The sequence below is a fragment of the Talaromyces marneffei genome, chromosome 5 (genome assembly GCF_009556855.1).
Source record: "Talaromyces marneffei chromosome 5, complete sequence".
Taxonomy (NCBI): Eukaryota; Fungi; Ascomycota; class Eurotiomycetes; order Eurotiales; family Trichocomaceae; genus Talaromyces; species Talaromyces marneffei.
Genome location: NC_072352.1, coordinates 842,539 through 862,247, shown reverse-complemented (window position 1 = coordinate 862,247; position 19,709 = coordinate 842,539). Strand labels below are relative to the sequence as shown.

The following is a 19,709-nucleotide window of genomic DNA, read 5'->3' as shown; positions in this document are numbered from 1 at the left end:
CAAAATGAGCAAACAGTCGAACAAACAAACGAAAATAAAATCAAAATTAAAAGAAGATTAATTGGAGATCACGTTGCTTGAGGTCGTATCTTGCGCCATCGACAGACGAAAGCGGCACCTTCCTGATCGGGCTAGCGTCGTTTGGGCGCAAGCTTCTTTCAACTTTCAACGTTAATAGACCCGACTCTCATTTCATTATGTTCAAATTATATTCCAAATAGGTTGACAATAGGATTATGATCCATTGAGGGCAAAGATAAGCTCACATTTGGCCTCCGACGTCGAAATTGAGATTGACCAATCGAAACATCTCCGGAGCTGGTTACCACACTATACCCCGGTCAACTAAGGAATTGGTGGTGGTCTGAGATAGGGTCAACTGACATTGTTGCGCCCAGGGCCATACAATTACAAGGCTATATTAGAAGCTCGCTTGGCTGAACCTTCACAAACACTTACTCTGCAGTAATCTAACACACTTCCATGGACCATACGTGCAGGTGGTGTTGACTTGCAAACAAAACGCCGCAATGTCTCCTCATGTCGTATTGATAAATGGATGCATCTATCTATCCGTGTCGAGTCGGTCAATGCAACCTTAGAAACAGTTCGAGTCCACGACACAATCAGATGTCGGATAATCCCGGCTAAGATTGAGTGAGGCCATTCAATAGGTGCATTAGTCGGCAGGTAAAACATGCAGGGATAGAAGGTGTGGATTGATTTTCTTCAGAGCCAATGAGACTCATCAATCCAGGCCATTTATATAAAATTCTAGTATTAACTTAACTAGTTAACTAGTTATTAGTGAGGACGGCTCAATAACTATCCGCCGTACGAAATTATCCTATCAAGAGACTTTCTGGTCATAGAGGATTGTACGTAGGTAAACAGAACGAGCTTGAACATAATGTAGTTTAAGTATAGTCTAATTCATGGTAGTGGAATTTGCTTTTCATAATCCATTAAATTAATTTCCCCCCGATATTGTACTGTTGGCATTGCATGCGACAATAATTTATAATCTCGGACTGACTTATTGACTTGCACCCGTAGCACCCATGGCCACAGCTCAATCTGATCTAGACGACTTTCTCTCAACCAAGTCACACAGCTTCAGAAATCCACCCAAATACACTTTCGCACAACATAGTATGCCCATTTGCGAGCCTTTGAGCGCCGCCTATAAACGGCGTGAAGGAGTATAGCATCTGTGACTGCTCCCGGCATCATGCCCGTACAATCTGCTTGCTTGGCTGCAGTATACAGATACTGAATCACAAAGAGCATACAAAAATCCAGTGATGCATACTTCAAATTCCCATATTCGGATATTGTGAGTCTTAACGTAGCAAAACTAGGAATCCAAAAACCCCAAGTTGGTTTCTTTTTGCTCACAAGCTCGCAATCTTAACGAACATCTCAATTTCCTGATTTATCTAGATATCATTCAAGCATTGTCTCCATCTTGCCCTGCTGTACCAGTTTATACGCCAACTCTCGCAGCACCTGCTTCTGAACCTTGCCACTTCCAGTCTGCGGAATGACTTTGGGAAGCAATTCATGCGATCCACACACAAACAGATATCGCGGCGCTTTATGTCTGCCCAGCACCTCTCGCGTCCAGTCCCTTAGATCTTCCGCCGAGGGCAACTGCTTGACATCAGGCTTGAATTCAATAAACGTACCCACAACTTCCCCGTAATGACTATCCGGGACCCCGATAACTGTTGCGCGTGAGATGGCCGGGTGACGACCCAATCTCTCCTCGATTTCAAGAGGGTATATATTCTCTCCTCCACGGATAATGATATCTTTGAACCTTCCTGTGATTGTACAATACCCATCTGCATCAAAAACCGCTTCATCACCCGTTCTCAACCACACCTTTCCATCCTCATCTCGTAGTAGTGTTTCGGTCGTCTTTTGCGGATTCTTCCAGTATCCGCTATGCACTTGGTAACCACTCATACACAATTCTCCCCTTTGGCCGATGGGCACCGTTCGTCCGGTCTTGGGATCAATGATTTTGGCGCTGGCGTGAGGTAGTACTTTTCCGACGGTGGTTAGTCGTCGATCGATTGTGTCGTGTGTGAATGCGTTGAAACATGTGGGCGATGCCTCCGTTAAGCCGTAGCTACTAGTGAACTCGGTCATGTTCAGTTCCGTGACGAGTCTTTCCATCAAAGAATATGGGACTGGTGCACCGGCGATGATGCCTGTTCGTAGGCGAGTGCAGTCGAAATCGGCTGGTCGGGGCACCGCGAATATGGACTCGAACATGGTGGGTACGCCGTGGACAGCGGTACACCTTTCCTTTGATATTGCGTCGATGACAGCGGCGGGATCGAATGTTTCGTTGGGATAGACGATTTTGGCGCCGTGAGTGATACAAGCGAGGAGACCGAGGACAAGGCCGAAACAGTGGAAGAGAGGGGGTGGACAACAGAGGACGTCCGAATATGTCAGATCCATACGGTCGCCAATGAAGCGAGAGTTGTTGATTAGGTTGCTATGAACTTTTAGTAATTGTTCTTTGAGATTAGTACGTTGTGAGGACACTTACTGGTGTGTCAGCATGGACGCCTTGGGGTTTCCTGTCGAGCCACTTGTGAATTGTAGATTGACCACATCATATGGACTGACGACGTTGGCGTGACGGTATGCTACGTTTCGTGGAACACTTTGTCCTTCGCGGACAACATCTTCATACGTCTTCAAGTTCCGGTATTCTCCACGGATAACTACAATGTCTTTCAGGTCCGGGAGAGTGTGAGATGGATCTCCGTTCTCAAGGCAATTGATAGCGTCTTCCAAAGAATGACGACCAATTGTCGGCGATATGAACAACATTTTACACGCTAAAAAAATCATATTCAGTTTAAAAAGACTTTCCTTGACCAGGAATAGAATCTCACCAGTATGTTCCAACCCATACATCAACTCTGCCTTCGTATACGTATTATTGATAACCACCAAAATTGCTCCAACTGTTGCAGCAGCAAAGAACAGAGAAACATACTGCTCACAGTTCCCCGCCATGACACCGATACGATCGCCACGTTGGATTCCGCTTGCAAGTAGCCCCCGTGCCAATCGCTCGCTTTCCACTTGTAATTGTCTGTAGGTCCATCTTGTATTCGTCCATGGAACGACCAGACACTCGCGGTCAGCGTGCTCCAGGCATTGTAGTTCGAGGAGTTCCGCAAGTGTGATTTCCCATAGTTCGGGTGTTGTTGGGCCGTGGACGATGGATTCTTGGGGCAAAGACGCTTGGGTATATTCGGGGAAGAGGTGTCCTTGCGTCTGCTGCAAGCGCGTAATTGCTACGCTAGACTGCATATCGGCGCCCATGATAGGGATAGTATTTAGAGCGCAATCGTAGTAAATAGTACCGTACTTTTTTATGGTATTCAGTCCGCAGCAGAGTACATGGTATGAAAACAGAAGAAGATCCAATCGCCTATATGGTTCGGGAGTTTTTTTTTTTTCTTCTTCCCGGCCACGGTTCCCTTCTTAAAATTGACGTCAATACACAAATACAGACCTAATTTAAGCCAGGCACTTGCGGCCTCGTGAAATACTGATGGACATGCCGATCCAAGGCCGATTGTAATAGAAAAGGATCATTTTATGTATTACCGTATGGTAAGATACACAATACCAGTGTAATACGATACAATGACCCACCCAGAAGAATACCACCTGTGTATTTTCAGCATTGGCGCAAATCTGTGGCCGATTCTCCAGGGGAGCTTTAATTGATTCGTTGAATAATTTAAATCAAATTAAATGAGTGACACCCACATGGAGACCATGACAGAAAGAATCGTATCTGGCGTGTATCCGACACCGGACAATGGTGGGCTGTAGCTTCCTCTTGTAAGCGCGCCCCCGCTGTAAATCTTTCGTGTTCGCACTTTCAAGCCTCTATAGTAAGCTACGTAAGCCAGTTTTTTAGCTGTAAGGGTTTGTTTATCACATGAGGCGAAATATACGTAGTTCTCCGATACTGCTATCGTACGAGGAGAAGCTTTGACATTTTTTTGCTAACTAGTTGCGTGTTGAGGTTCTAAAAAAGCTTTTGAAATATTTTGTTTTAACTTCTTACACTTCACACAATTCAAGTGGTTCAGGAGTCCTTGACAGTCTTTGCTGATAGCATCCATTGGTTTACTAGTTCATTGCTCAAAAGTGAAACTCATGGAGTCAATTCAAACTTCCTCGGCCATTGATGCGCCCTCCAAGGCCAGTCCTGAAAGCTCCCAGTATGACATTGTATGTGTCGGATTTGGTCCTGCAGCACTTGCAATTGCAATTGCAATGCATGAGCGTGGATTCTCATCCAACAAAAACGTTCTCTTCCTGGAGCGTCAAGCAGAGTTCGGATGGCACACCGGCATGCTTCTTCCCGGAACAAAAATGCAAATCTCCTTCATGAAGGATTTGGCCACTATGCGCAACCCGCAATCTTATTTTACATTTGTGAATTATTTGCACAAACATGACCGTCTTGCCAACTTCATTAATCTGTCTACACAAACCCCATTCCGCGAAGAGTTTAATGACTATATGAAATGGTGCGCGTCGCACTTCGGCGATCAGGTGAGATACAACCAGGAGGTTTTGAGAGTTAGCCCAGGAAAGAAGACTGGCTCAGCCATTATTGACTCCTTCTGGGTAACCTCACGGGATGTGCGATCTGGTGATGTGCAGCGGATTTTCGCGAAACATGTTATTGTGGCCAATGGCGGTGAATACTCGATTCCGGAGGGATTGAAGAGCCCCGATATTAGCGATCGAATTGTGCATTCGTCGCAGTATTTGAAGCGGGTGCCGCAAAAGTTCCAGAATGAGAACGCCGAGTACCGATTTGCTGTTGTAGGAAGTGGACAGAGTGCAGTCGAGATTTCTGAGGATTTGCAATCTCGATATCCGAAATCGCGCGTATCTCTTATCTTCAGAGATTCTGCTCTGAGACCGAGTGATGACAGTCCATTGTAAGTTGACAAAATGCATCACTCCCCCTCATATATATTCTAGGAGCAATTTCTAATCTCAATGCCTCTTCCAGCGTCAACGAAATTTTCGACCCCGCCAGCGTCGATGAATTCTATTCCCTCGACTCGGCCCACCGAAAACAGAGCTTAAAGAAGAACAAAGCTACCAACTACAGCGTCGTGAGACTGCCCCTAATCGAGCACATCTACGAAAAGATGTACCGACAAAGACTCCTCACACCCGACCCTAGGGACTGGAAGTTGTCCCTTTACCACAATAGCGAAGTCATCGGCGCTAAGAAATCCGCATCAGGCGATGCGTTGAGCCTTCAATTGAAAAACACGATAACCGGCGAATCCAAAGTCACAACGCAACCCTATGACGTTGTTGTAGTAGCTACCGGTTATCAGCGGAAACCCTTTGCCGGTATACTAAAGGACTTGAAGCCGCTTTTGCTTTCTGCGTCCGAAGAGAATGGGTCGTTGGTGCAAAGGAATTATCGTGTACTTTTCAGACCCGGTTCGGTGGTAAGGGATGCTGCCATCTGGATGCAGGGATCTTGCGAGACCACGCACGGAGTAAGTTGTCCAGATTATGCATTTAAATATGACTTGGGACTAACAGTGAGGCTTCTAGATCAGCGACACTCTTCTATCCATTCTTGCCGTACGAGCGGACGAACTGCTAGACTCGATCAACGCCAGTAGAAAGACGGTGGAAAAAAAAGCCAGGCTATAGGCTTCTTCAGTTATTTCATGCATGTTTTTGATTTCAACTTGAGACACGAAAGCGACTTTCTTTGTTTGTATGTAGATAGGAGTATAAACTGATGTGTATTGTGAGCAATTGATATTACCTACTGATGACTGCCGCGCACACTTCAATGTAAGGTTCTTCCATAGTGACAACAACACACACACTATGAAGAGTAGAAAAGAAAACCAACAATTACTAATATAGAGATACTGCCATTGAGGCTTGGGTGAATATCCTCTTGAGCATTTGAATACGTTATCATAACCTCTTGCTTCTTCCACAAGACTTTCTGTGGCAGATATTCAAAGTTTAGTAGTAAACTTGGCATTCCGCCTCTTTATTTCTCAGATCAAATACCGGCGGCTCTAGTCACGACTCGTCAGAGTGAGGGGTCTACACGAAAGATATGAAAATTCTTGTTTATGCCAGTAAGCTGCCATTCCATGCAATGGAATGTCTTAAACTAGAGATTGCCCTCAACGGCACACCATACGATGCCATTCTCCACAGATGAATCACAGTACGGAGTAACTCATTCTCTCACCGACTCTCAGCCGAGGTTCCTAACTAACAGCACAGTCCACAATAAAGTGGCATGATCCGGCTGCTGGAGAAACTCAATTGGGCATGTACCTGACAAGCTCGGGGACCCGGTAAACAAACTAATTGACTCATTGCGACACGGGATGAGGAAAATTTTTTATCTGATGGTGAGCCCATTTATGATTTGTTGGCTGCTCTTATCTGATTTGTTGATTGCATCTTATCTGATCCGCAGCGGGGCGTATGTTTCACTGTCAGTCTTTGTTTTATTAGTTACATATTACAGTGTATCGTTAAATTACGCGGCGCGATACAGTTGCAATTTCGTCATGGATTAGTGTTGCGTATGTGGCCTTTCAGTTGAGATACAGGTAAAATTTTATCATGCAATTTGGATATAGATGGTAGCGGTGCATAGATATTCACAATACAAAGGGTTATATTTGGCTATCGTGGCAGATAATCGCTGTTCAACCTCATTATATAGGTTGGTACATGCATGTTGTACAGCTGCGGACCAGACTACAAAGCTCTAAGGTTGAGTACAATACTCTAACATCAAGCTTAGACAACCTATGGCAAATAAACAAGGATTTTCTGATATCGTATATGCATAGCGAACCTGTATCCTGATTCGTAAACCATATATTTGCCGCTGAAGTTCTAAGGGGTGGAGTCCGCGTCTATGGAGGTTCAAATAAAAAAAAGACGTGTAAACCCCAACCAAAGACGTACTAGAGAAACCAAAGCGGAACATATTTTGAAGCGACCTATGAAAAGCACTTAGGAGCAGTATTTAAACTCTCAACTTGTAGCCACAGAATAGCCGCCAGGGTAGGTAGCTCGCCAATAATATTCAATGGTGGTGTTTCATACCTGACTCAGGCACCAAACCTTGACCGTCTATATCTTCCTTCTTGATGTTCATCAATCTATAAATCTTTCTATCTTACTCAAATGTGACGGAAATACTAACGAATTAATTTTGGCGCTGGATTATTATATTGAACCTGGCCTGAATGACCACCACTTCGTACACCATGACGGAGACTACATCGACCATTGATGCGGCCACCGCATATCTCGACGAGGAAATCGACAGTTCAGGTGAAGGAGATCTTACCTATGAAATAGGCACCATATTCAAGAGCTTGTTTGCTACAGACAGGTGTATAACTCCTCGTGATGCAGCACATCAAATTGATGCCGTTTACTCAGACATCTGGTTCCCTATGGATCCCACGTTTCGCTTCCGGCCAGACAAAGGCATGCCTGGCTACCTAGGAACCTTGAATGAGTTTATTTTCACACTCGCACGGTTACTTCGTTATGATGATATCCGACAGGATACTCTGTTCTTGTTGATTCTTGAGATGCTGGAACTCCCGCCTCGCGCGGCTCAGATCTGGGATGTAAGCCAAACTGCACCAGAGCCCTAACGAATTTCTCTTAACTGATATGTTGCTGGCTTGAGCACCAGGAGGACTGTAAGCTCTACAAACATAATCCCATGTTCAATTTAAATATGGATGATGATTGGAACATGAACTCTAGTGAGTATAGTGGCGTCCTTTCAAAGTTCTTGCTTGTGGCATAGTGATAACGAGGGTCCCAATATTTGTAGTTCCCGATAGTATGCTTGATGAAGACGATACTACGTCTGCTTCAGATATACAGGAGAAATGTGACGACTACATGAATTATTCTGCATTCCTTGCGCGCTGCACCGGTGCTGGTCTATATAAAAATAAAACAACCGATTCGGGGTATAAATATTGTACGTATGGAATCGATGATGGACTTGAGAAGGATATGCCACAAGGTATCATACGGAAATCTCGGATATTAGTTGCTGCCAACTATGTCCTCTTATCTGGGCGACCTGTCAGAGACTTTTGTTATAGCTACCCATCAGACAGTGATCGCGGGAAAATGGAACGAGACATGTGGAATTCGTGGAAGGAAAGATTTAAAGTGGTTGCGGATAGCCAGGACGAGGACCCTGAAATTAAAGAAGTCACCAGGAAGGCTCACAAGATAATGGTAGATTATTAAGCTCCGAAAAATTGTTGAGATCCCTTAGTGTAATAATAGGATATTACCTTCAGTTTACAGCTTCGTATGGTAGGCTATAGAAAGGCTCCGAATGGGCAAAGTCGATGTGCACCATTCTACAAGGACTTAGGTAAAAGCATATGGGTCGTGCAGAAGGTTTTATAAGGATGGTACTATTATTGTGTAATTGTAGTTTTGATATTTTAGGTCAGCATTTTGTGCATTTTTGAACTGGTAATGACGGCACATGTATACAATTTGACTCTTCAAATGTTACTTCATCTGTCCAGCAGTCAAGTGTTCGTTCTATAAATGCCACATAAAGGGCGCCTAGATTCTGGCCACTCAAGCATAGTTGCCATTGCCCAAACAAGGATTATATGAAACTGAAACCTGGAATCTCACTTCTAAGCTATAGATTTGACGCCGAAGCCCATTTAAGCGCTGGCCTGATAGAAAGTGTGGGTCGGGCTATAGCTAGGTAGCCCACCAATCACACATAACACCACGTCTAAAGCTGACTCACGCATCAATATTGATAGTTAACTAGTTAACTTACTTCTTCATCTACAACCTTGAGCAATCTGTATTTAACATTGTATATCCAACTCTAAAGAAACCTCTTTATTTGCCACTCTCTAATAGTATTTGGCTGTTATTTTGCTAGACAACAACACATCGTCAGTGACCAACATCCACTCTCCATATACAATGACCAAAGCATCAGTCAGTCGAGATGCAGGTATCGCATACCTAGACGAAGAAATATCCCAAGATTATGAAGGAGACGGTACATGTGAACTAGCTACCATTTTTAAACGATTGTTATCAGAGAATGGTACCACTCCTCAAGAAGCAGCACAGCAAATCGACGCATTCTATGCCGGTGATTTCCTGTTCTCACAACCAATTTTCCAGAAGGAGAAAGCTAAAGGCATGATCAACTTTTTAGGTGGTCTGGACGCATTGATCTGCGGGCTTGGGCGCATACTTCGGTACGATGATTGCCGGCAGGATGCCCTGGTTCAAATGCTCCTTGAACTTCACAAACTTCCGCCTCGACAGGTTAAGATTTGGGATGTAAGTGAATCAATAGCGAGACCTGTTTGTTAGAAGTTTCATGCAGTAGGAGGCTGATTTAAAAGTCAGAATGACTATAGCGTTTATAAAGATGACCCGATATTTGGTTCGCTAGTCGACGAAGATTGGAATAGGTATTCTGGTGTGTATAATCTATTACACTGTGGACCTTCTCCGTACTTGCATAGCTGACAACAGCCAACATGCAGTGCATGACAGTATACTTGAAGAAAATAGTACTATGTCTTTCTCGGATGTACAGGAAAGATGTGATGACTACCTGAATTATTCTGCATTCCTTGCGCGCTGTACCGGTGCCGGACTGTACAAAAACGGCAAGACGATTCAGGGTATAAATACAGTACGCATGGAATCGCTGAAGGACTTGAGAAGGATATGCCACACGGGAACATACGGAAATCCCGGATATTAGTTGCTGCCAACTATGTCCTCTTATCTGGGCGACCTGTCAGAGACTTTTATCATGGTGATCTTGGAGAAAGGGGCCAAGATATGTGGAATTCATGGAAGGGAAGATTTGAAGGGATCGCTGATGGACAGGACGAGGACCCTGAAATTAAAGAAGCATCAAGGAAGGCCCACGCGATAATGGTACATCTGGATACATCAGGACGTGATACTACTGAGGACACTTCCTGATAGTAGATCCTCATATATACGATGGAGATACTCGCAATGCTGGTCCAGAGTACCTGTTATATTCCACTCCGTTACTACCCGAATGGCACTTGCCATGTCTTGAATAGTCTCAAATGCTCTTCATTCCTGTAACCGAGAAGTGATGCATCCCATGTGTTTCGTGATATTTTGCTGGTATTCCAAGTTGTAGTGTATAAATCTAAATCGATGAGGACTCAGATGATAATGCTCATTTGCACTTTTGAAACATTCGTCAACACGTCACCTTGTCCCGTTTTTTTATTTTCTTGGTTCGTAACAATACCGAATTTATCTAGATACATCATCAAATACTAGTCGTAAACTGTATTTCTGGGTTATATTGTATCCACCTCGATGATGAGGAGGGATCCACCGGGACGGCAATTGTCGGAACAGAGGGGGCAGTCTGCGTAAGACTTCCCCGAAGGTTGTATGAGGGAATCGCGTAGTCTAAATCAGTGGTTTCATTTCCGAAACAGCAGTATGTTGATGGTTCATCGCACTTGAAACTACTTCGACACAAACATTGGTTCGATTATTCCGTCCAATGCATGACGCATCTATACTTGGGATCTGGGAAGAACGTTAGAATTTCCCTTTCTACTATAATTTCAAATAGTAAACCACCATTGATCACCAACTTCCATGCCCAGAGAATACGTAAATATGTTGTGGGGTGGGAGAGAAATGCTTTCTCGGCATCGATCCAGTCACCCCTCATTCCCGTTTAATTGTCCGACTTCGGTGCGGCTTTTATTCCAATAGAGTTGCTCTATGGTTGAGACCCCATGCCGAGACCGACACGTAAGTTGATAACGAATCCGGTGGACAAGACAAACCACGGTTGACTGGCTCAGGTAAAAGTTACTCGAGAGATAATCTTATCTGATCATCTAATCTGATCCTCATCTGTATGTTTCGTCTTACTAGTGTAGTACTAGCTTTGTTACGAGGCCTCGGCGCCAACGCTTATATTAATACATGGCGGGAGTGAATTACCGGTACAGTACGCAGTAAGGAGTACAACGGTCTGTATTAGATGTTTTGTTATCTACGATTTGCCTATTGTGACATCAATGATGGCTAAATAGGTCGGAGCGATTTACTTCTGAGGTAAACTAGGGTCTACTCTGGGGCTGAGAAGCTTTTGTCTTGAAGAAGCGATTTCATACTACCACGGTTGTTGACAATGATGATTAAATTCGACCAGGTAGCCATGCTGAGACTCAAAGTGATCTTTTATATCAGCGGAGTTTTTGATATTGCTTCTCACAATAATCTACACAAGGCTCGCTAATGTACCTCGAACGCTTTACCACCACATAACCAGAGAAGTAAGAACTTTCTAGGTCCCTGAAATAGCACGCGTTTACCAAAATCTCCAGCCGGGATCAGAGTTCGAGACCAGCGACAGCGTTGAAGACCATTTGTTGGATGCACCTTAACCACACTAATGTAGTGACATTCCTGCTGCCATTGGCCACTCTGTAGCTACCGAGTACAGAGCACATCGCTCCATGCAAAGAACTTCTGATAGCAGTGCAAATGCATTAGGTCGGATGCGGCCGCGGCCGTCTGACTGGTCATCTTTGACATGGATGTATTAACTGTCCTGTCAAAATATGGAAAACCTGGCAGCAGATTGCAGGAATGAACTTATTGGGCATTGTATACAATCTGATGTGTTCAAGAATACCCCTAATGCGCCTATTGGATTCAACCTTAAAGCAGAGCTTCTCTGTCATCTGCGCATAATGAACACGTTTCAGTGGTCTAATCGCAGGGACTCATATATCAAGCATTTGCGTAACTATCGGGTCAGTTGATTTGTTTAAAACCCTCCCCGCTCTAACGTAGATATGTGTTGGTGGTGTGGCTTTCTGGCTAGGTTTGGTTGACTTCTATTCATAAGAGAAATTCAGTTCGCAACACATTTGAATGAACTAGTTTCTTTCTCTCTTTTACTTCTTCTAGTTGAAGACTACTATCTTTATAGTTGTGCTGGATACCAAATTCATCAAATATACGGAGTATCATGTCAGCAAATCTTATTGCCTGGTTAATATCCGGCCTCCTTCTCCTCAGGATTCTCTATGAACGTATACGAGATAGACGACTTCCTCCAGGACCAGCCCGTCTCCCACTGATTGGAAACCTCCATCAAGCACCTACCAACCTTCCATGGGTAACTTACCAAAGATGGATCAAACAATATGGACCCATCATCAGCGCCCAATTTGGCAGCAACACAGTCATCTTCATAGGCGATGCGACCATCGCTCGCTCGCTTCTAGACAAACGAGGCGATATCTACAGCGACCGACCACGCATGGTCATGGCTGGGGAGAATTTGACGAAGGGAATTCACCTGCTCCTCCGTAGGTACAATGAGCGATACAAACTCCATCAAAGGCTTGATGCACCGGTGCTTAGTCTTCGTGCGTCAAAAACCTACTATCCATTGCAAGACCTAGAAAGCAAGCAATTGCTGTTCGATTTCCTGCCTACGAATGATTTTAAAAAGGTGTATGAACGCTATGCGGCAAGTTTGGTTTATAGTCTTGTGTACGGGACCCGCCTACATACCGGCAATGAATGGATGCTGAAACATGCACATCAAGTGCAAGACAACTTTGCATATGCAGCCCGTGTGGGTACATGGATTGTAGATGCGATTCCGATTCTGAACTACTTACCATCTACTCTGGCACCGTGGAAAAAGACGGCCGAAAAGTTTTATCAGATTGAAAAAGAGCTTCACTTAAATAACATGCAGACCGCACTGGCTACCAAGGGCTGGAATTGGACCAAGGAGTTCTCGAAATCAAAAGAGGCGGCTCTAATGTCACACATCGAATTAGCGTACAATGTAGGCATCCTGGCAGATGCCGGACTTGATACTACTTCTTTGCAGATGCGAATGTTCACCTTGGCAACCCTCGCTTATCCAGAGTTCGTCATAAAGGCGCAGAAAGAGCTCGACTCAGTTGTTGGACCAGACCGACTTCCAACCCTCGACGACGAGCCAAATCTCCCATACATCTCTGCAATAGTAAAAGAGAGTCTCCGCTGGCGCTCCATTGCTCCAGGTGGTGTTCCGCACGCTACTCTCACAGCAGACGAGTACATGGGATATCAAATACCTAAGGGCGCCACAATCGTATGGCTTTACTGGGCTATGGCGCTTGACGAGAACACATTCGATCGACCGCTAGAATTCCTTCCAGAGCGATGGCTGGACAGGTCAGAGAATGAAAAGAAATGTCAATTCGTGAGCTTTTTCGGATATGGGCGTCGTCTGTGTACTGGAAGACATATTGCTAAAAACTCACTCTTTTTGCTCATGGCGAGGATTCTTTGGGGGTTTGATGTTCGGCATGCAGTTGATGAGGATGGCAAGCCTAAGGAGGTGGATGATTTGAATATGACATCGGGGTTTGTTTCCTCGCCTGTCCCGTTTGAGGCTGTTTTTGAGCCACGGAGTGTACATCATAAGGAGGTAATTGAAAGTAACTGGCGGAACGCGGAGAAAGATATTGATATGATTATGAACTCCATCAGAGACAAACAGATCTCAGTTGGCTTGAAGGTTCAAGCTTGAAGCAGCTGGCAGAATATCCATCAAGTTTTGAAAACAATGCATTACCTCTAATCTACTTGTACCCAAACTCCAAATATATGCTCCCTGAAGTCGAGAAAACTTCTCAAGTCCCAATATGCCAAAAGAATACAGATATCTCTCCGTTGATGTAACAAACTCGAATATGAATAATAGCAGTCCGGTGAGTGTCATAATACCTTCTGTTCTTCTAAACATGGATTGGTTCCTGGGTTGATATTTCAGTCAACTTAGTAAGCTTCTCAATATCCATTTGAGGAGTTAGTGGATGTCCCTTGTATGGTGCTTCTCCGAGACGGAGGTAATTCCAACAAACTACAGAAATACAGTCAGTCAAACTTCTTCGTTGAGTCTCAGGATTAAAGAGAGAAGCGTACTAGCGAATCCCAAATCGTCCCCAAAGAGCATCTTCATCACATCTTCTCTCGATGTAGCCCCCGTCTGCGGAGTAAACGAAGCGGCCTTCTTGCCAACCGCAAGTCCCATCACGGGAGGGACATTTGAATCAAGTTTTTTAAATTGAGACACAATGCCGTTTTGAGCCCTCAGAATTCGTTGGTGGATGTTGACTGCTGTATGGAGTCCCTGATGCATTGCAGCGACGCAGCTTTTGATGCCGGGCCAGTGGGCGATGTCGCCAGCTGCGTAGTGGGAGGTGGCGTTAGGGGTACCATCGGTGAATGTGGTGCTAGATAACGATTAGTCCGGATAGTAGAGATGTATACCTAGGTTAGGGGAGGGATATGTATGCTTACGTGGATTCTATCTTAGCATATCCCTCCTCATCGACGGCTGTAGATGGCAAGTACGTCGCAGTTGGATGGAATTTGGAAATGGCATTAATCACAAAGCCCGCTTGGATGCGACGACCGTCCGAGAGAACAACTTCATATGACGTGGATGAGTTCTTGATAGTCTCCTTTACTCTGGCACCAAGAATCGTCTCGACACCGGCTTCGTGAACTAAGTTCAATGCCAAATCCTTGAACTCATCTGATAAGTCTTCAGACGATAGTATTCGGTGTCGTGAATGGATTAATGTGACTTTGAGGTGTGGGCAGAGCGTTTTGAGTTCTGCGGCGATTTCAATGCCGACAGCCCCTGAGCCACCGAAAAAGTTACCTCTATCACACCCAGCACACAAGTTTCAATATGATGATTCTCACCAGCGCCAATAACAACAATACCATCCTTCGCACCCTCCGCTAGTCGAATATGCTCCAACGCATTCTCCAAATACTCCTTGCGTGTCAACGCAACCGGCGCGGAGGGCTTTGTCCGTCGCAACCCCGAAGCCGCAACAAAATAGTCATATTGTATCTTGATATCCTGTTTGGTATCAACTGCCATGACAGTCGCACATTTCTCCTCACAATTGAGTTGCGTAATACTTGCATGCAAGATTTTGACGGCGGGGGTTTGCAAGGCAGGAATATCTTGGAATCGGTTGTGAAATCCTCACAATTCCGATCTCCTATCTTGCACTCCGATGTCTCCGAGTCCGTGTAGAAACGTCGTTTTCTGGTGCTCCGATTCCGTAGGAATAGCACTCCGTCTCCTGTCCAAATTGTAATCCTTTCCAAATTCAATACATCCGTTGGCTATCTCAATTAGTATTAGCGCCATTCTTTCCAATAAAGTATTGGTTGCGGGCGAAAACCAATTGGTTATTTTGGATAGGGGGGAAGTAGTATTCCATGCTATCTAGGGTTAATGTTATTTTGTTAGTGGCTAACCCAACCCGCTATTCCTTTGAAGTAGAAAGGAATTGGGTATTTTGGATAGAATACTACCGGCATCAAGACCAACTGTGCCGCTAACCTAGTTAGCACTAGCAGCACTAGTTAAAATAGAGGGGATATAGTAGGTGAATTACTAGGGATCATCGATGTCAAAGAGGCCGTCAAGCTTTGCATAATTTGGCGCGGGAGATACTACCCTGTAGAGTCGGGACTCTTCGGAAAGCAACCAGAGGTAGAATACGTGATAGTTAGCACTCGACTCAGCTCTAGGAGCCGAGCCGGTGATGGCGGACGCGATGGTGGAGGAGCCGACGACGACGCGTTCGGGACGCGTAATAACACCTTCAACAAGGGTCCGAGAGGCCTCGGGCAGCGACATTATCAGCGCGGTCAGAACGTCCAAGAAATCAATGACCCAAGTGGAATTAACAGCGGTAAAGAAAGCTGCTGGCCTTATTGAGGAGAAACAGAGTGGCAAAGATGGAAGCAGGGATATGCTTAAAAAGATAGGCCAATACCTGGCAAGCACCTATCAAGAGGTCAAAGGACTGAAAGAAATCATTATTGAACAAGGAAAAATGATTAAGGAGCAGTCCGAAATGATTCGAGCACAGAGCAGTACAATTCAAGCACTGCAGACCCAAGTGGAAGCAATTGAAAGCCAATCTATAGAAGAATGCAAGCAACTCTGGGAGCAGCTGAACACTATCGCAAGTACTCCAGCTAAGGCAACATACGCAACGGTAGTTGACAGACATTCCGGTCATCAACAGGATACAGAGTTTGCGCCCCTAGCCCGACCTACATTAGCCAACACGCTATTCTGCACAATCGACACGTCTCGGGTCGGGGAAGAAGACAAAGCGAGAACCCAGATAGCCAGTATCAGACAACAGATTGAGAGAGAGATGGGTGGGAATGAGGAAACACAAAACTGGCGTTGTGCAGCAATGGTTAAGGACCCTAAAAATGCAGACCGGATCAAAGTAATTTGCAGACATGAAGAGGAGATCCAACAGGTTAAAGAAGCCGCCCAAAAGATTGATATACCAGGAATAAGAGTCCTACGAGACCAGCTATACCCAGTCAAAATCGACAATGCCAACCGGACAGCAGTCCTGGATGCGGATGGAAATATCCTCCCAGGGGCAGCCGAGGTACTAGGAAAAGAGAACAATGTCAGTATTGCTAAGATCTCGTGGCTCAGCAAGAAAGACTCCAACAAAGCATACGGATCAATGGTGGTGTATATCACAAAAGGGACTGATGCCAAACGTTTGATAGACGGCAACTACTTTGATATAGCAGGAGAATCTGCGTACACTCAAATCTTTGAACCACGGATGGGACCGGTTTAATGCTTCAACTATCAGGAGATGGGGCATAAAGCCTATTCTTGTAAAAAGACCCAGACCTGCGCTAAATGTGTAGTTAAGGGATATCACCACAGCACCTGCTAGACTGTAATTCTGAAATATGTTCCGTATAGATGACCACATGAATCGTTTAGCAAAAACTGTCGAGTACGCCTCATATAGTCTTATGCATAAATCACTTCGCGTACTACAACTCAATGTGGGCAAAAGGGACACGATACAGCAAAGCCTAATAAACGACAACAAAATTAGAGATTACGGAGTCATAGCAATATCCGAGCCATACGCGCGGATGATTGGGAACACGATGATAACGAGCCTAATAGGACACAGCTACTGGACAAAGATAATACCTACAGAAAGACATGAAGGAAGATGGCCAATCCGGAGCATGCTATGGATTTGGAGTGACATTGAGGCAGAACAGATCCCGGTGGCATCACCAGACCTGACGGCCGCGATACTACAACTGCCAGACCGGGCAGTGTTAGTGGTCTCGGTCTACGTGGAGGGAAATAATGAGGAAGCATTGATATCTACAACTAGGCTACTACATAACCTAGTGGTGGATATCCATGGTAGAGATGGAATACGAACAGACGTTTTAATTGTGGGAGACTTCAACCGGCACGATCAACTCTGGGGTGGAGATCAAATATCCCCAGCGAGACAAGGAGAGGCAGAAGTGCTAGTTGATTATATGACTGAGCATTCTCTCCAAAGTCTCCTACCGAGAGGCACAAAAACATGGCATTCAGGGGACCTAGAAACAACAATCGACTTGGTTCTAGCATCAACGGAGTTGGCAGAAGAGATGGTTAAATGTGGGATACATTATACAAACCATAGATCAGACCATCAAGCTATTGAGACAGAGTTTGACATATCGGTTCCAGATCGACCCATTACCGAGAGACTACTCTGGAAGAACGCGCCTTGGGTAGAAATCAGGGCGAGGGTCACTACCAGCTTACAGGCGGTTTCTATAGATAGCTCAGTCCAGCAGCAGATGGATCGCCTTATGATAGCGGTTATAGAAGCGGTCTCAAAACTTACACCTAAGGCAAAGCCCTCTCCCTACGCTAAACGATGGTGGACGGTAGATCTGACATAGCTTTGCTGTATATATACCTACTGGAGAAATCAGGCTAGAGCGCGGCGCAGGGCAGGACGTGTAATCCCCGATCTTGAACAACAGGCATATGAAGTGGTAAAAGAGTATCATGATGCAATCAGGAAACAGAAGAAAGCGCACTGGGAGGACTTCCTTGCTGATGATACTAATATATGGCAAGCCACTAAATATCTAAAACCAGGGGGCAGCTCACTCAGCGACAAAATACCACTATTAATAAAGTTAAATGGGTTTACTACTAAAGGCAAAATGGAACAAGCCGAAGAGCTGCTGGCCACGTTCTTCCCACCTCTACCAGCAACGATTGAAGACGAGGGAACCCAGCCATAAAGGGAGCCGATACATATGCCTGATCTCACTATAGAGAAGATTGAAAGGAAAGTCTTCGAAGCTAAGCTATGGAAAGCATCTAGAGAGGATGGCCTCCTAGCAATGGTATAGAGACAGCTCTGGCCAGTGGTTAAAGAAAGAGTATTCTATATCTTTCAGACATTACTTTAAGATAGTGAGCTCCCTTTCCAATAGAGAAATGCCAAGATCATACCGCTGAAGAAGCCGGTAAAGAACAACTACTCGCTGGCTAAAGCATGGAGACCTATATCACTGCTCTCCATACTAGGCAAGATCCTGGAAGCAGTTATCATAGAAAGGATATCATATGCCGTTGAAACATTTGGTCTATTGCCTACAAACCACTTCGGGGCAAGGAAAAGGCGCTCGGCAGAACAAGCACTATTACTACTATAGGAAGAAATCTTCAAGGCCTGGAGAAATAGGAAGGTACTTAGCTTGGTCAGTTTCGATGTCCAAGGGGCATATAACGGGGTCTTTAAAGAAAGACTGCTGCAGAGATTAAAGGCAAGGGGGATACCTGATAAGATAGTTCAATGGATCAACGCCTTTTGTTCAAGACGCACCGCAACCATTCTGGTTAACGGGCTAACGAGCGAACAAGGGGAACTATCTCAAGCAGGCTTACCACAAGGATCACCGCTATCCCCGATACTTTTTCTCTTCTTTAATATAGATCTAGTACAACACAGGATTAACGCCTCTAGAGGATCAATCGCATTCGTGGATGATTACATAGCCTGGGTAACAGGCCCATCAGCGGAAGTAAATTGGGCCGGTATTGAAGTAGTAATCAATAGAGCCCTAGAGTGGGAAAGGCGCAGCGGAGCCACATTTAAATGTGATAAAACAGCTATAGTACACTTCACTCGGACTGCGAGCCGGTTAAGCAGTATACTATTTACAGTGAAAGGGGAGACAGTTAAGCTAAAAGACAGTGCAAAGATCCTAGGAGTAGTGATGGATTTGTATATACGCTTTGAGAAACACATTGCCAATGCTACTATGAAGGGATTAGCAGCAGCTATAGCGCTGAGAAGACTTAAAATGGTATCCTCTCGGACAGCGAGGCAACTATTTAAGGCAACAGTGGCGTCAGTGGTAGATTATGCCTCTAGTGTCTGGATGCATGTTTATGGAGTAAAAAGAACACAGTATTTAAATAAAATACAGAAATATAGAGCCATCGCAGTTATAGGAGCCTTCTAGATAGTAGCAACAGCAGTGGCTAAGGCAGAAGCAGGCATTCAGCCTTTCTATCACCGATATATAGAGAAAGCTACGAGAATGCGGATCGACATTCAGACACTACCTAAATCGAACCCCCTGGTCAGACTGAGAACCATTACAACCCAGAGGTTCAGGTCTCC

At 44.9% G+C, this 19,709-nt stretch overlaps 7 protein-coding genes across 7 annotated transcripts; 5 read left to right on the top strand and 2 right to left on the bottom strand.

Annotated features, from left to right (window-relative positions):
* Positions 1-1,446: 1,446 nt before the first annotated feature.
* Positions 1,447-3,354, bottom strand: EYB26_006633 (uncharacterized protein; the record flags this gene model as incomplete). Its single annotated transcript, XM_054265909.1, has 3 exons — positions 1,447-2,512; positions 2,567-2,861; positions 2,919-3,354. The coding sequence occupies 3 exons, from the start codon at positions 3,352-3,354 to the stop codon at positions 1,447-1,449; spliced, it is 1,797 nt and encodes a 598-aa protein (XP_054121884.1).
* Positions 3,355-4,203: 849 nt separating this feature from the next.
* On the top strand, positions 4,204-5,739 carry EYB26_006632 (uncharacterized protein; the record flags this gene model as incomplete). The annotated part of the gene is made up of 3 exons (XM_054265908.1): positions 4,204-5,000; positions 5,075-5,579; positions 5,638-5,739. The coding sequence occupies 3 exons, from the start codon at positions 4,204-4,206 to the stop codon at positions 5,737-5,739; spliced, it is 1,404 nt and encodes a 467-aa protein (XP_054121883.1).
* Positions 5,740-7,340: 1,601 nt separating this feature from the next.
* Positions 7,341-8,355, top strand: EYB26_006631 (uncharacterized protein; the record flags this gene model as incomplete). The annotated part of the gene is made up of 3 exons (XM_054265907.1): positions 7,341-7,712; positions 7,781-7,853; positions 7,925-8,355. The coding sequence occupies 3 exons, from the start codon at positions 7,341-7,343 to the stop codon at positions 8,353-8,355; spliced, it is 876 nt and encodes a 291-aa protein (XP_054121882.1).
* A 711-nt stretch (positions 8,356-9,066) lies between these two features.
* On the top strand, positions 9,067-9,868 carry EYB26_006630 (uncharacterized protein; the record flags this gene model as incomplete). Its single annotated transcript, XM_054265906.1, has 4 exons — positions 9,067-9,241; positions 9,308-9,435; positions 9,505-9,577; positions 9,645-9,868. The coding sequence occupies 4 exons, from the start codon at positions 9,067-9,069 to the stop codon at positions 9,866-9,868; spliced, it is 600 nt and encodes a 199-aa protein (XP_054121881.1).
* Positions 9,869-12,151: 2,283 nt separating this feature from the next.
* EYB26_006629 (uncharacterized protein) lies at positions 12,152-13,717 on the top strand (the record flags this gene model as incomplete). Its single annotated transcript, XM_054265905.1, has 1 exon — positions 12,152-13,717. The coding sequence occupies one exon, from the start codon at positions 12,152-12,154 to the stop codon at positions 13,715-13,717; it is 1,566 nt and encodes a 521-aa protein (XP_054121880.1).
* A 208-nt stretch (positions 13,718-13,925) lies between these two features.
* Positions 13,926-15,085, bottom strand: EYB26_006628 (uncharacterized protein; the record flags this gene model as incomplete). Its single annotated transcript, XM_054265904.1, has 4 exons — positions 13,926-14,050; positions 14,113-14,423; positions 14,491-14,836; positions 14,902-15,085. The coding sequence occupies 4 exons, from the start codon at positions 15,083-15,085 to the stop codon at positions 13,926-13,928; spliced, it is 966 nt and encodes a 321-aa protein (XP_054121879.1).
* Positions 15,086-15,773: 688 nt separating this feature from the next.
* Positions 15,774-16,835, top strand: EYB26_006627 (uncharacterized protein; the record flags this gene model as incomplete). The annotated part of the gene is made up of 1 exon (XM_054265903.1): positions 15,774-16,835. One exon carries the CDS (start codon positions 15,774-15,776, stop codon positions 16,833-16,835), a length of 1,062 nt encoding a protein of 353 aa, XP_054121878.1.
* Between the last annotated feature and the right edge of the window lie 2,874 nt (positions 16,836-19,709).